The sequence below is a fragment of the Danio rerio genome, chromosome 15 (genome assembly GCF_052040795.2).
Source record: "Danio rerio strain M-AB ecotype USA chromosome 15, GRCz13ab, whole genome shotgun sequence".
Classification (NCBI taxonomy): Eukaryota; Metazoa; Chordata; class Actinopteri; order Cypriniformes; family Danionidae; genus Danio; species Danio rerio.
This window is the reverse complement of record NC_141035.1, coordinates 42,967,538-42,984,882: the sequence shown is the minus strand read 5'-3', so window position 1 is coordinate 42,984,882 and position 17,345 is coordinate 42,967,538. Positions and strand designations below refer to the sequence as shown.

The 17,345-nt window shown below is 33.6% G+C and overlaps 1 protein-coding gene across 3 annotated transcripts in view; it reads left to right on the top strand.

The window, feature by feature from the left end:
* si:ch211-281l24.3 overlaps positions 1-16,286 on the top strand; it is a 38,415-nt gene extending 22,129 nt beyond the window's left edge. Inside the window, exons 22-35 of one of the 3 annotated variants that reach the window (XR_015509830.1) lie at positions 47-451; positions 1,679-2,116; positions 4,622-5,035; positions 6,497-6,907; positions 7,594-8,004; positions 8,885-9,331; positions 9,959-10,207; positions 10,538-10,709; positions 10,793-11,038; positions 13,131-13,388; positions 13,502-13,804; positions 13,915-14,187; positions 14,286-14,369; positions 15,621-16,286. Coding sequence is in view for 2 of the 3 variants with exons in the window: in XM_087284556.1 (XP_087140682.1) it covers positions 47-451; positions 1,679-2,116; positions 4,622-5,035; positions 6,497-6,907; positions 7,594-8,004; positions 8,885-9,331; positions 9,959-10,207; positions 10,464-10,709; positions 10,793-11,038; positions 13,131-13,388; positions 13,502-13,804; positions 13,915-14,187; positions 14,286-14,369; positions 15,621-15,687 (4,252 nt within the window). In the remaining variant the exon portion in view is untranslated. Of the gene's footprint in view, positions 1-46; positions 452-1,678; positions 2,117-4,621; positions 5,036-6,496; positions 6,908-7,593; positions 8,005-8,884; positions 9,332-9,958; positions 10,208-10,463; positions 10,710-10,792; positions 11,197-12,620; positions 13,389-13,501; positions 13,805-13,914; positions 14,188-14,285; positions 14,370-15,620 lie in introns of those variants that run through there. The other 2 variants (XM_087284556.1, XM_087284557.1) reach the window with 2 other exon arrangements.
* Positions 16,287-17,345: the final 1,059 nt, after the last annotated feature.

The window sequence follows — 17,345 nt, the reverse complement described above, 5'->3', positions numbered from 1 at the left end:
GATTATTTTATCTCGTTATCTCTAACAATCTTTCACTTTGTTTTAGATTTGCAGCATCACATAATGAATCATCCGACCTATACAGTAAGAAATTTATACTGGATGTGTGTCTTCAAGCTGCTCTCTGCCAGAAAAAGACAGAAGATGAAACTGTCAAGATATTGCTATCATCTGTGGATTATGAGAAATCAGATTTCCTGCTGGATCTGTATTCACATGTGAAGGACTATGAGAAACAAACAGGCAAATGTGTTCTTCCAGCATTAAAGCTATTTTATCAGTCAGCTCCTGCAGTCTGGAGCATTGATCTGTCACAAAGAAAGAGCACATTCTTCCTAGAAGTGCTGAAACTCCAAACAGAGAAGAAACCAGTAGAGCTGAGAGGCTGGACAGATGAAGAGAGTGAAGTGAGGGAATTCATCCAGTGTCTGCCCTACATCTCACAGCTCAGGTAAGAGACTGAAGTTAAAAATTAAGCAACATGGGCTTAAATAAAACAATCTATACCAAATATTATAATTTCTTTACTATTTAGTTTTTGTTGACATAATTTTGATCTAATTCAGAGTAATGTATTTTTTTCCAACTAATCCTGGGTGCTGTTACACTGTAAAACATTTTGTTTCAAATTTACAATAAACTACTGGCAGCTGGGTTGTTAACCACATACTGTCTTTCTACAGCTCCATCACTGTAAATAATATTTACAGTCTAGTGCTGTAATTATTAGTATTATCATATTTTATGTTTTTCTGCAGGTAATACTGTAATTACTACTTTTATTTACTGTAAAATACCATGTATATTAATAGTAAAATGCTGGGAGCTGCAGATATTTTATAGCACTTTGCAGTAACTGCCATTTTTATTCAATGTTGATGTAAAAATACATGCACTAAATCAAAACCGAAATAAACTGAAATCAACTGCCTCAAAATAGCCAAATCAAACAGCTGTTTAAGTTTCTGAAGTAATTTTTGTAATGGATTATACATGCTTAATGTTAGCATATTTATCATGATGACAGAATGATGATACTGGCTTTCCAGCACAATGGTGACACAAAACCAACAACAGAAATTTGACTCACGTGTTACAGCAATAAATATATACATATATATATATATATATATATATATATATATATATATATATATATATATATATACTTCTTGCAGCCAGGTTGCCATTAGTCTACATGTTTTATTGTCTACCTTTATAGTTTAATTGAACAGTATATATATTTTTACATCACACTTTAAATCCTTTAAACCCCACAGCAAAATCCTTAGTTTGAAATTAACACTTCCGTCATTGCCTATAGCCTTGTGGTTAGTGTGTCGACACATGGCACATAGGTGTTCACGGCGACCTGAGTTTGATTCCTGGCTCGAGGTTTTTTGTCGACCCATCCCCTATCTCTGCTCCCCATACTTTCATGTCTCTAAATCTCCACTGTCCTATCACAATAAAGGTGAAAACCCCTAAAAATGTATTATAAGAAATAAATGTGTCCACATTATTAAGTGTTTAAGAAACACTGAAATTTAATTAGTTAATTAATTGTGTAATCAATTAAATGATAATTCAGCATTATATATTATTAATATATTTATTTCATAAGGAATAAGCTACCTTGTTTAATTCCCTCTTATATGCATTAATTGTGTTTTCACAGATTTTATTCCTTTCCCCTTTGTAAGGAGAGAACTGTTCAATTTCTAGTAAATCTCATAGTCACAGCATCAAAGTATAATACAATTAAAGAAAATTACACGGATCTGCTCACATCTGTATGCAGCTACAGCACTTTCCCATTTGATGAGAAGTATTTTTCTGTTCAAGCAAATCAGTGTGATTTCCTTCTGGATCTGTACTCACATGTAAAAGACAATGAGAGTCAAACAGGCAAGATTGTCCTTCAAGCATTACGGCCAGTTTATCAGTCAGCTCCTGCAGTCTGGAGGATAAATCTTTCAAAGAGAAAGAGCTCTCTCCTCCTAGAAGTGCTGAAACTCCAAACAGAGAAGAAACCAGTAGAGCTGATAGACTGGACAGATGAAGAGAGTGAAGTTAGGGGATTCATCCAGTGTCTGCCCTACATCTCACATCTCAGGTCTGTGTTAAATACATATTATTTGTTGAACTGTTGATTAACAAATGTGAATGTGAATAAGAAACAATTATGCAAAATGTTAAAACGTCCTCTTTATGGAGCTTCTTTCATATAACACAGATTCAGAGTCGCTGCTACTACTTTAAAGTTTTAACAAAGGCTATGACACTTTTTTCAATACATTTAGCAAGTTTGCTAACCTCTTGACGCACCAACACACCTAAAACACAATTGGCAAAACAGTTAATTTCATGCTCAAAATCACACATTGTAAACGAAACCCTAAAACTAATGTTAAAAATAAAACAATAAACAAACAATACCTCATGTCAAAACAAATCATTATTCAAAACAGTAACACATGTTCTCTTCCAACAGAAACATTCAGTCAATCATAACACACTGTCAATAAAAACACTATCATCAGCTAAAATGACAGAAACTGCATTAGTTTATGTGTCAGCTCTGCCTTTATATTTGAAGTCTCTCTACAGTTTTGTTTTGTTGGGTTTAGTAAATGCAGGCATTTTCTTTCTTTTGCTGCAAAAATTCTTCACAAAAACGAAGAAAAAAAATAGCTTCATAAAATTTACAGTTTATGTAAAAAAAAATACAGACACAGAATTGCTGCAGTACAGACTTTATTTACAATAGGACATCACTGAAAATAGAAAAGCACCACAATTTTAATGAAAAAAAAACAAAACAAAGTAATCTTTTATTCTGCCCGGTCTTTTGGCACATGTTCTCATCCACATTACACTTGATATCTTCTATGGCCTGGCATGGTAACTGGCCCTTTGGCCTATTATATGTCTCCCACGGCGACATCCCCAGCCTTGTCATCATAGACAATTTTATGTGGTACTTGACTGGCATCCAACTTCATCACTCTCTGAAAGTAATTAGACACAGTGTATGCAAATTTATATATATATATATATATATATATATATATATATATATATATATATATATATATATATATATATATATATATATATGAGCAATATCACACAAGTAGCAGTGCGATATGGCTGTATATCAGCACTGGTGGGTTCTGATATTGCAGAATATCGCACAGCTTTTAGCCAATCAGATTTTAGAACCAGACAGAACTGTTGTATAAAGAAATATATATATATATATATATATATATATATATATATATATATATATATATATATTTGCAATAAGCTGTTTCTAATTGGCTATGGAATAAAATGCAGGAAATATATTTGTGTTTCAATTCACAATTAGAATAGCTGTTCACTTTGACTTTATCCTATATAATTTCTGTTTAGAACATGATGTTATCTGTTGTGACATACTGTGTGAAAGCATTTGTAAATTCCACTGTAAAATTACATTGTTTTGCTCTTGGTTGTGCTTGTGTGTAAAAGAAATGTAAGCATTTTAAATTTGTGTTAATTGGATGCATTTTGTGTCAAAGCAACAAGGCATTTGTTAATTGTATAGCCCACTAAGACGGATGTTGTGCTAATTGTGTTGAGTTTAGGAAACTTGTTAAATGTATTGAAAAAAGTTTCATAGCCATTGTAAAAAAAACTGTAGAAATGCCACATAAAGCTAGAATGACAGCTTGAAAAATTTTAGAAGCTATCTAGAATTCAGCGTCCTGTTGTGAGTTTTTGCTTTTATAAAACACAATACAAGCAAGATCACATTGAAAAATTAACATTTTCACACAATATTGCCAGTTACTATATATTTTTTTGCTCCACTAACAAAAGTAGTTTAAAACCAAGTCACAGGACTAGCATTACAACACCAACTAACACAGCAGTCTTTTGTGTTTTTTTTTGCTGCATATTTTCGTATTTTTAAATATATCAGCTTATTAAATGATACAACAGCTCATTAATAACTTTACAAGTAATTCAAACTTATTCAAACTGATTCATCAATGACGATAGTCACTTGCAAACACAAATAAAGTGAAACAAAACATCAAGTTCAATGTGTTTGTGTGGGTATAATTTATTATTTATTAAATATATACAATCTAATTTTCAAGCATGTCTAAAATAGTCATAAAGGATGAAACAACAGTCCAATTTATGTAACAAATACAGCATTTTTGTATACTGTCTCTATGGTGATAGAATATTTTATACATATACCTTCACAAAACATAACTGCTCAATTGTACAACGATGTTCTCACTTATTCACTGTCCTTTGGCTTAGTCCCTGACTTAAAATAATGAAATAGCTGGTGCTATAATGGCAGAGCAGAGTAATTTAAAATACTAATTCTATTAAAATTCTTCAAGCTAATTTGAAAACTGATGTGGTGATCAGGTTTCAAACATCATCATCATTAATCTCACCACATATCTTTTAGAATATGTACTCGTGTCCTATGTTTTTTGCACTTGATTCTATGTGACTGTTTTGCAGATTGTCATGTAAAAATCTTTACATCATCATTTTCTATTTATTTTCACCTCTAACAGATTAATTTTTTACATTTGAAATTTAGATTTCATGCAGCACCTAAAGAATCATCTCAGCCATGGAACAGAAGAAAAAGATTCATATTGGATGTGTGTCTTCAAGCTGCTTTCTGTCAGAAAGAGACAGTAGAATTAACATTTAAGATATTGCTATCATCTGTGAATTATGAGAAATCTGCATTCCTGCTGGATCTGTATTCACATGTGAAAGACTATGAGAGTCAAACAGACAAGATTGTCCTTCCAGCATTACAGTCAGTTTATCAGTCAGCAGCTCCTGAAGTCTGGAGGATTGACCTGTCACAAAAAAAGAGCTCCATTCTCCTGGAAGTGCTGAAACTCCAAACAGAGAAAAAAACTGTTGAGCTGATTGACTTGACAAATGACAATATAGAAGTGAATATATTCCTGCGGTGTCTGCCCTACATCTCTGAACTGAGGTCAGAATTCAATACATGTTTTTTGAATTGTTGAATACAAAACAAAAATTTCTAGTATACCAGTACCAAAAAAATAAATAAATAAAAAGTGTGTGTGTGTGTGTGTGTGTGTGTATATATATACACACACACACACACACATATGTATATATATATATATATATATATATATATATATATATATATATATATATATATATATATATATATATATATATATATATATATATATATATATTTGCTTGTATTATTATTTATTCAATTATTTGACCCACCCCCAGACCGCCCTGCACCACTATTTCTATTTTTAAAGCATGCCCCTCACCGCACCCGGGAACATTAAAAAGACATATAGGCAGATTGGCAGTGTAATGCAAATAAAAAAAAGCCTTTATTTAAACCTGAAAGTGCTTAAAAACATCACCCTAGCAACAACAAGGAAGTAGCCGTTTTGTGGCTCTTGTGTTTGTATATTTTTTCAATCATCTTGCACTTTACACAGCTGATACTGCTGTTGTCTCCTGCTGCAACTAACCTACTTCTAAAAACCGATTCCAAACCATGTTCCAAACATTAAATTTAACAGCTTGAACTTTTTCACATACACGCATTCACTTTAATTTCATTTAAATGTAATTTAACATTTTCGTTTGGCAAATTTGATATGATGCTGCTATTCTCTGTGGTCTTCCCGACCTCCTGATCTTCAGATAGATTAATCAACTCATTCAACCACACACATCCACCAATTAAAACCTAGAGCTTTCATGCTTTTTTAGCATGCTTAAAACTTTCGGGAGATACTTGCCACATATCTCACATGATTTTAGCCACTAGCCATAACATAACTACAAATCCACATGATTTGTTTCAACAGAAAAAAAAATTCCAGTAAGCTTGTATGGTAACAAAAATTAAAAGGTGTATGCCTGGCCTAAACAAGAGAATTTGTGATTTAGTGAAAATATGTTAAGATGTGGAGTGTAAAAATATAGGTGCCTATTAAAAAGTATTTATATAGGTATATAAATTGAATGTGCTTCTTAATGACACTGTATTCTTCGTCACTGGATTAAAGTATCAATAAATGTCGATGCATAGTTAAACCACTATCAGAAATTAAATGTGTCTGGAAAATTGCTTTTAGCAATTAAGAAATACACAACCTGTATATATGTATACAGTATATATAATGCTCTACAGGTATCTAGTTGGTATGTCATGGTATTCTAGATTTCTTTATTAATAACACTACATGACACTAATCTGCCATCATCCATTGTGTTTTTTTGTCTTAAATACTTCATAAATTAAATAACATTTTTAAAATGTATTTTTATAATACCTTCTATTAAAATTAAAGGTGCATTCACCTATATGATGTAATACTATTCTGTCACATACCTATCTATTTTAAAACTCACTGTCATCTATAACAGAATCTTTTTAATTTTTTTCTAGATTTGTTTCATCACAGAATGAATCAGTTGAACTGCGGAACAAGAGAAAGAGATTCATACTGGATGTGTGTTTTCAAGCTGCTCTCTGCCAGAAAAACACAGAAGATGAAACTGTCAAGATATTGCTATCATCTCTGAATTATGAGAAATCAGATTTCCTGCTGGATCTGTATTCACATGTGAAGGACTATGAGAAACAAACAGGCAAATGTGTTCTTCCAGCATTAAAGCTATTTTATCAGTCAGCTCCTGCAGTCTGGAGCATTGATCTGTCACAAAGAAAGAGCACATTCTTCCTAGAAGTGGTGAAACTTCAAACAGAGAAGAAACCAGTAGAGCTGAGAGGCTGGACAGATGACCATCTTGAAATTAACAGATTCCTGCTGTGTCTACCTTACATCTCACAGCTAAGGTTAGACTTTCATGAAACATCTGAATATTTGTACTTATTTTAAAGGATTGTACACTTTTCATTTATGCCTTTAGATATGACTGGTAGTAATAGAGTCCATAAATGCAAAAATTATAATATTGTGTATTTCCAGGTTTCAACAACCTTTTTGTGCATCTGAACTTCATATATATAAACAACCGATAAGTAATTAAATGGACACTAATGGAATCTTAAACATTAATTACAAATTTCAATTTTGGCTATTGGTTCATTTTAAATTTGTCATCAATTAAAATGACTTAATGAGTGATTTAGCTGTTACACCAATTCAGGCTGATAACTATGTTTCATTCAGTGAACAATCTAATTCAGTCGCTTTCAGTTTCAACCTCATTCAGTGAACAAAGTGAGCTCTTGAGTCACTTGTTCATGAATTGGACATCTTAGGTACAACTGGCTACATTTACAGACACTGTTTCAGTCATAATGAAATCACTCTGGTTGTTGAATATAAATATAGTGCTTACACTAATGAAAATAATGTGATATAGTTTATACAACTTCAAATTGTATGAGATCTTTTGACTTTTTCTGTCTTAGACTTTGATTTGACAAACTTTTACAGCATTTTGTAGTTGTTAAACTATTTTCCAGTAATTTTTATCGTTTTATAACCTTTAACATATTTTTCCTCTCCTATGTAGATTTTATTCCACACAGAATGAATCAGCTGAACTGTGGGGCAGTAGAAAGAGATTTATGCTGGATTTGTGTCTTAATGCTGCTCTTTACCAAAAAAAGACAATAGACACAGCTGTCAAGATATTGCTATCATCTGTGGATTATGAGAAATCAGATTTCCTGCTGGATCTGTGTTCACATGTGAAGGACTATGAGAAACAAAAAGGCAAATGTGTTCTTCCAGCATTAAAGCCATTTTATCAGTCAGCTCCTGCAGTCTGGAGCATTGATCTGTCACAAAGAAAGATCTCCATTCTCCTAGAAGTGCTGAAACTCCAAACAGAGAAGAAACCAGTAGAGCTGATAGACTGGACAGATGAAGAGAGTGAAGTGAGGGGATTCATCCAATGTCTGCCCTACATCTCTGAGTTGAGGTGAGGCTCAGATTCAAAGACCAGAAGACTCTGGTATCTTCAGGCAGTATTCTTAGTAAGTTAGTTAGATTAGGTAAATAAGACTCTTACATTGTAGTTTTTTGTCATAAATTTCAAAGGGGCAGGGTATGCCTGTCAGCATTTTGGAGACAGGGTGCAAATCTTTAAAAATAATAATAATAACAATGTTCATAATAATAGCACTTATTATATACTATATCCAGATAGAGGCACTTATACATGTTAAGAGTAAATGAGCAAGGGCCTAACCTAGGAAGTTCAAGTCTTCATGTGTTACTTTTTGTAAAATAAATTAAAAGGTGATCTTTTGGAATGCGAGTAAAGTACTTTCAACTAATTTAATTATAATGATAATATTGAAAAAATCCATCATTAAACTTGCCAGAAGTCTCGTCTAAAGACTGATTTATACTCATCTCATTCTTGCAACAAATTTTACATCATCACTGTGTTTTCTGAACAGCGTGGTTAGGGCTTTTTAAGTAAGTTATTTTTTTTGTTTTTAGTATATGAAATATTGCCTAAATTAATCATTTACACAAGTGTACAAAAAGCAAACATTCTCATGAGTGTCCTCTAACTTTATCCACAACGTATTTATTTTATACATAGTTTCTTTCATTCAGTGACTTGACAATTACTTAGAGTCACACCCTGCTGTTACAAATAACAGTACAAGGGTGAGCACTTCAAGTACGAAAGCCTCCACAACTCATGTCTATATGCGTGCAGTCAGTGAAGGCTTACACTGCAGAACCAGGCAAAAGAAGTATTAATCAAGCTTAATGACAATAAGGAATCATCTACTATTTTGATAAATGTTTACATGCATTAATTGTATACATTTGTGTTTCAACAGATTCTGTCATTGTGTGTTCAGTAAGAAGAGACCTTTCCAGTTTCTTGTAAATCTAATTGTTGCAGCATCAGGGTCTAATGAAATAGGTGCTGGAAAAAATTACACAGATCTGCTTACATCTGTATGCAGTTACAGCACTTTCCCATTTGATGAGAGAAATTTTTCTGTTCAAGCAAATCAGTGTGATTTCCTGCTGGATCTGTGTTCACATGTGAAGGACTATGAGAGTCAAACAGGCAGGAGTGTGCTTCCAGCATTACAGCCAGTTTATCAGTCAGCATCTCCTGCAGTCTGGAGGATAAATCTCTTCGAGAGAAAGAGCTCCATCCTCCTAGAAGTGCTGAAACTCCAAACAGAGAAGAAACCAGTAGAGCTGATAGACTGGACAGATAATGAGAGCGAAGCGAGGGAATTCCTCAAGTGTCTGCCCTACATCTCACAGCTCAGGTCTGTGATAAATACTGTCTTTACATTTAATTGTAGATATTTTAGAGAATACACATATATTATTATGACACAATCTTGAAGTCTTGAGGGCGTAGGGAGGAAGAATCTCAAAATGTTTATAAACGTGTTGGATTAGCTGCTAACCAGAACTAAATGAATTTTGAGATTTAAAAAATTGGGTAGTCCTTACAAAAATGTATATTTTAAGTTCGTAATATCCTTATTAAGTATGCTCAAGTAATGTTTAAGTTTATATGTATTCACGTAGTATCTAATATACATCTGTGTACTAGTAGAATACATGAAGGTGTACTATTAAATACCACTGCACCACCAGTGTACTTGTGTAAAACTTGTGTTAAATAATCCGAATTATTTAGTCCATTTGTTTACAGCATCTAATATTAAACCAATTCAAGAGCACACACAATAGTGAACACACACATAAACCCACCTACCATCCCTGTTTGTGCCTAGACTTAAACTGGTGACCTTTAAATCACATCTGACTTTCCAACCACTTGGCCACAATTGCCATGTAGTACACATTCCCATTTACTTTCACTATAAAACTAAAATGGTTCTTGGTGTCCTCTTATAATTAATTTTTTTTTACAAATTTTTTAGAAATGCGGATCACTATTTCCCATCACTATGTAAAGTTTCCAGCATCAAGGCTGATAAGGTGACTCTGCTCCAGGCTTTAGACTGTACTATCACGCTAAGTGGAAAATTACCCAGCAGCACATGCAGATCTGTGGGGAAAGTTTTGGGGCTTTCATCCTCAAAACTAAACCTGACTCTAAAACCACAGGCCATCTCCATCAGAGGACTCAAACTGCTCCTCAGGCCCATCAAACAGCTGCAGAAACTGAGGTTAGAGATACATTATCTGAATTTAAACAATTTATTTGTACTTTATAGATTAATACATTTAATCAGCATTTTTCATTTTTTCGGTGTTTACCCTTAAGTATTGTTATTGCACAACTGTGTCCTTTATTTTAATTGGTTTAAAAAGGAAACCCAACGTTATGTTATCGGACCACTTAAGATGGACTATGCAATGGTACTATATATTGCTATTTTTAGTGTGATTTCTTCTCATGAGCTTTGACTTTGTCTTCAACAGTGTGGAGGACAAATTTTTATTAAAGATGGTCAGAGTGCTGAGGTCAATTAATTACCGTTTTCCATTGGCCACAGAGAAGCTTTCACTGGACACAAATGACTCAGAGCAAAATCACCTTCACATCCTGAGCAGCTTAACGTCTCTCCTCAGATTGATGTCTGTCAAGTGTTTGGATCTTTCTCAGTGTAAATCAGAGGCTCTGACATTCACAGCACTTTTGTGTCTCCAGGAACATTTGACTCTCAGGTTTGAGTTCACCTCAGTTGCTTCGCCCATGTTTTCTAAGTAATTACATTTTAACGGATGTCATTTTCCGTCTTTGTATTCAGGTTTTCCCAAGAGACTCTTCAGCAGCTGATTTCAGTGGTGTATAAAGCACAAGATGATTTACTGACAAGCTTTTTTCTGAAGAGAGTGTCTAAAGATCTGACTTTCTGCTCACTGAACTGGGAAGTGATTCATTACCTTGTGCAGTGTCACATGCAAAATTTCAAGTTGGACTTAAGTAAGAGGAAAATATCCTGTGAAAACATCAAAGAGTTTCTGCCTTGGTTAAGCAGAATACACTGGAAAAGGTACAAGAATCTATTTTATTACTAGTAGTAGTAAGTTTTTTTGAGTGAGAAATTGCACAACATGAATTAAACTGGGTAATTTGCCTCAAAGTAGGACATTTAAAAGATAAAAAAGAGTCTGGGTGTGCAACAGAATAACAGGATGTGGCTCATACTTTGTTATTGAATCAATTACAGTTTTTTACAATGGCTATGACAGCTTTTTCAATACATTTAACAAGTTTGCTAAACTCTTAACGCAGCAACACAACTAAAACACACAATTGGCAAAACAGTTAATTTCATGCTCAAAATCACACATTGTAAACTAAACCTCTAAACTAATGTTCAAAATAAAACAATAAACGAACACAATACCTCATGTCTAACAAAACACAGCAAACATGTTTCAAAATCAAATCATTATTCAAAACACTAACACATGTTCTCTTCCAACAGGAATATTTAGTCAATCAGAACACACTGACAATAAAACACTATCATCAGCTAAAATTACAGAAACTGCATTATTTGATGTGTCAGCTCTGCCCTTATATTTGAAGACTACATTTTTTGTTGGGTTTAGTAAATGCATGCATTTGGTTTCTTATGCTGCATAAATTCAGTACAAAAAATAAACGATCATCTCAGAGTAGCTTTACAAAATGTACAGTTTATTTAAAAAAATAAAATAAAGACACAGAATTGCTGCAGTACAGTCTATATTTGCAAAAGGACATCACTGCAAGATATACAAACAGAAAAAGCACTGGAATTATAATTTAAAAAAACTAATTAATCTTCTATTCTGCTGCATTTGCCTGGTTTCTTCTCTGGCCCGGCACAGTAACTGTGGCCCTTTGGCCTATTATGTTTTTCCCACGCCAAAATCCTTTTTGCCAAGTTGAAGCCAGCCTCATCAACATAGATAATTTCATGTGTGGACTTGACTGGCCTCCAACTCCATGACTCTCTGAAAGGAATTAGACACAGTGTATGTAAAGGCGGTACTGTACTGTATATCTACTGTATGTACTAATGAACTCCATGTTTAGTTTACTGCAAAACTGTTTATAGTACAGTAATGACCGTATCAAAAGGCCAGAGTCCTCTTTTAGAGTGTACAATCATGTGATTGAAAAAATTGCACATGAGTTTCTAGATGGGAATCAGCTGTGATATTCATATAATTCATAATTCATATTCATATTGTGAATATATATATATTATCTGCAATAAGCTTTCTCTCATTGGCAATGGAATAAAATAAAATACAGGGAATAAATTTGATTTAATTCACAATATGAACAGCTGTTCACTTTGACTTTAGCCTGTATAAGTTGTCTTTAGGACATGGTGTTATCTGTTCTGACATACTGTGTGAAAGCATTTGTAAATTCCACTGTAAAATTACATTGTTTTGCTCTTGGTTGTGCTTGTGTGTAAAAGAAGTTCAAACATTTTAAATTGGCGTTAACTGGATGCATTTTGTAGCAAAGCAACAAGAAATGTGTTAATTGTATAGCCTACAAAGACAGGTGTTGTGCTAACCATGTTAAAGAGTTTAGAAAACTTGTTAAATGTGTTGAAAAAACTGTCATAGCTATTGTAAAAAACTGTAATGAAATTGATTGGTTATTACCTTGGAAATCTGGCATTTGCAACATACAACCAATCATCTTAAATTTAACTTTTAAAGGCAATAAATTTACTGAGAGAACTTTAGGCTGTTTTTAGCCATAATATTATTTATTCATTTTGGTTGTGAAAATTTTTTATTCAATTTTAAAATCATATTATAAGACATTTAACCTTTGTTTTCAGGTTACATTTTCATTTTAATTATAATATTAACTTACTAAAGTTAATTTAAAATCAGTAATAATCCTTGATCCATTACAAATACCCTCTTTTTTTCCTATTTTTGAAAAAAAAAAAAAACAGTTCAATGTGCTAAATCAGCTGACTTTGCCTTCCAGATTCACTCACAAATAAAAACGTAATGGCAGAGCAGCTCAGTCAATGCAGTTGCATGTAGCTTACATTGAGGGTTTGCATTCATTTAGTGCTTTTTATTCAAGTAAATTATATTAAATAGCTTTATTTTTCACAGGTTGAGTCCGAGTCTCACTCTGTCCATCATTATGGAAATTTATGAGAGTCGTTTTCCTGAGTATGTGTCCAGTCTAATGAGTTCAGCAGGGAATTACATCAACCTGAATGGAAGAGTGTTGGACTCTGTTCACTGTGCTGCCCTGCGCTTCACTCTGGAGCACTGCAACACTCTCAAACTCAATCTGCTCTGGACATCCATACCAGAAGAGGAGCTCAAGAGCATTCTGCCTTTGTTCAACAGAGTCACACAACTCAGGTTTACTGATTTAATAGTAGAGACTTAATGCATCATAATAAACTTAAAATATATAGACATTTTCCTGTTTTAATCAAGAAAGTGTCTGTTAACATTATTTGTGGATGTTTTAGTGTTGACAGGCTGCTGTTGCTGAAGCTGCTTCACTGCTGCAGTTCCACTGATGTCCAGCAGGAGGCAGCAGCTGCTCTGCTCTCTGCTCTAAAAAACACACTGGACTTCTCCTGCTCCACCGCTCTGGATTTAACAGACACAGAGGAAAATCAAGAACATTTTAATCTAAGCATCAAAGACAGTTCAATAATCTCATCTGTACTTCAGAAAACTCTAAATGTGAAGCTGATCTTAAAGGACTGTGAGCTCTCTGATGAGGCTCTGAAACAACTTTGGCCAATTTTGCCTAAAGTCCAGCTGAGGTATTAATTAACATTTAATTTATTCATTTTGCATTAATAATTCTTTATATCAAATATGTTCATTATTCTGGCTTTCTTGCATCTAATTGTGTTTTCCTTGCTCTGGTCAGCTGTAGTAAAGCTCTGCTGCTGCAGTTTCTGGCTTGTATTAGTAAAGACAGAGCTGAGAGACGCTGTTTGAGGAGCGCTGAGGCTCTTTCACAGGCTTTGGGAGAAGAGATGGACCTCAGTCACACTCAGATGGACCAGAGATCTTGTGAACAGCTGGCGGTGTTTCTGGAATATTCTGAAGGGTTGACAGAACTGGACCTCAGTCACTGTAAACTCACTGATCAGTGTATGGAGCCGCTGCTGCCTCATCTGCACAAAACCCAGACTCTAGAGTGAGTTACAGAGACACCAGGAATAGAGAAACATGAAACACTATTTAGAGACATGATTATTTGTGTTTTTCTAATCTTTACTTCCTTTTTTCTTACAGTCTGAGTCACAATAACATCACAGATGAATCAGCAAACAAAATCCACAGCATCGTCTCTAATCACAGCAATATCCAGACTGTACGGTAAGTGTGTGTGACAGTGCTAGTGTAGGTTTATTAACCGTCTGTGGGCCTGTGTAATTTATGACTGAAACATGGTCAAATTGACCACTTTTTTTAAAGTCATATGATACTTTTTTTTATTTGATTGAACTGTTTAAATATAATAATAAGCAGTGCTTCATTTGTAAATGAATAATTTCCAGAATAAAACAATGAAACAAACGTTACCCTGACCCATGTCCACTACACAATTTCAGTTTTCCTGAAACATGATGTCATTAAACGGTGATAGCATAAAAAAGAGCATCACATTTCTGAACGGTCTTTAATTATTTGGTGCCATATAACGTTATGGGTCAATCGTGGATAAAAACAAACATGTAGCTACAAACATAAATCTAATGAAACATCAGTGTTCAGTTTACTAACACCACTGACATTCAGTTCACTTCCAAGTGAAAGTAAAATGACTTGGAAGAGCCCACAGTTAGCTCTTCCGTCATGTTTTCTGGCTGATCTGGCTCGCTTTGCTTTTGTCTCCCTCTATCCTGATCCAGGCGTGCAGTTCCAACCTTTCGAGATCTCTTGATCAGGCTCATTATCAGTTTTACCTGTTTTTTTTTTTTTTTTTAAAGAAAATATGCTTGACTGCCTCTTTGTCATTTTAAAAATACAAACATTATTTAGGTAGACCACTATGCCTTTCATTGCGCAGAAAACAATTACCTACCAATGAGAGTGATTGTAAACATAAGAAAGCTGATTGGTTGAAAATACAATCCACACAGCCTTCGCTTCGCTTGCACTCTATTTTCTCTCACTCACACACACATGCAGGTATTCACTACACACAAGTTAATGCCTAATCAATTAAAATAAATAAATAACGGAACGCAAAATACAAATATCTGAAATTTCCCAGAATAAGATCTGGCAAGATCTGGCTCAAATTAAGCACTGATAATAGGTAATCAAAATGCCAAATTTACATCCACACTGGGCCATGTGTTATGCATTATTTAGAGAACTGAAATACTATACTTTATTATTAATTAATTGAAATATACGTCTTTGTTTGAGATTATTTATATATGTGTGATTAAAATGACATTATTTGATGGTGTTTTATTAATACAAGATTAGTGCAAAACTTGGTCAAAAATGGTTTACTTGCATAGATTTTTCCTGATTTTTGTTTTTCATACCAATTGAGTTAATATCATATAACCATATATATCATATATCATAACGTGGTCAATTTTGTGCTTGCAGACTTTTCGGAAACAGAATCAATGATAGAAAGCAGTTCATCAAAGACAAGAGATTTGAAATATGGTGAAGACCCTGAACTGCAAGCTGAAGATTTATAAATAGTAGAGCGGGATGAATATCTTCATTCATTTACTAACAAACTGCTTTGTTTGGTAGTTAGATTTTTTTATGAGCAATTGAAAATGCAAATCTATATATCTTTACTGTAAATGGTTAATTTGAAAAGCTAAATACAAAAAGAAAGCTATATACAAATCCGTGTTAATGATGTATATCCTGTAAGATATTAAGCAAAAGTTTCTTTGTGTGTATGTATTCTTAATTTTAAAGTGTTTATTTGAATTTGATTCACTTACAAATCCATCATAACAATGTATTCTTGATAAAGTAAGAAAAAGGTAATGTACACTTATAATGTTGAATATAAACAATATATATTTATGCTTTTTATTCTTCTGTACCATGTTTTACACTAGCTCTTTGAAAAAAACTTGTTTAAAAGCATAATATAAAAGTACTCCAGTTACTGTTAGTGCACTTTATTAACCTGCTATAAATATGTGGATGTTGACTAATGGTGTTATGGTTGTTTCTTTAACCAGCCACAATAACTCAACTTTTATAATCAATTATAAGATTGATCAATAAACTTTATTTTGATCATTACTTTGCCTCTTAAATTCTCTTCTTCTTTTGCCTCAGCCTTATAACTCTGGCCTGGTGGAAAAGCTAACGACAATTCACTGATGAAAAGGTCTGATAGATCCTAGTTGAAGTCAGTTTTAAAAGATTTGATGACTTTAAAACTACTTAAACTGTCATCATCATGTCTGGGGGACACCAGATGCAGCTAAGGGGGCTGCAAAGGATTCTAGAATCTGTTAAGATCATTATTTTTAATCTGTGTAAAAAAGACACTGAAACCACTACAGCCTCCATTGTAGCGCTGCTCGTTCATGAAATGTTTAACTGTTGGTCATGAACAGGCTGATGAATGACAAAACTCAGGATACACTTTAGATACCAATGGACTCTGTTGAGAAGGTTTACTGAAGAGCCTGGCACAAAAAAAAACTGCGTAAATGTAATGGCTCGTACACAAAGTATGGCTTTATGATATACAGTGATGGCAGATTTCTGAAACCATGTCAACTCAATTGATGTCTCACAACAATTCATCATGTGGTAAATAGTAGGCCTACAATATAAAATATTATGTTGTTATAATGGGGTGTGGGTGGGTTGCATAAATTTATATTTTGTTTTACAGTTTTTTGAACTGCTTAAACACATTTTCTCACAACCTTGCCTCTTTTTTTATATATAACTACCCACATCCAAGTAATGCAAAGACATGTGCAAAATGTTTAACATCGCTTGCAAAATGAAGCATTACTTTAAAAAACACGTAAAACCACACATTTCTCAAATTGCAAACAACTTTGCCATAACTTTAAGTTTAAAGTATAAAGCGCTTTTTCATTTTGCTCCTTAGTTACATGTAGCCTACACATTAAGGCTACTTTGCAGTAATAGACAGAGAGAAAATGTATGGTACTCTAAACACAACAGCAAGACTGAAGTCAACCTATTTATTTATTGGATTCATAATTATTACTGTGGAGAGCACGCAAGAAAGTAGTAAATAGATATCCCTTGTGTAATTTACTCGGACAGAAACCAAACATGTTTTTGAAAAAGATGAAGATTTGTGTGCAGTTTGCA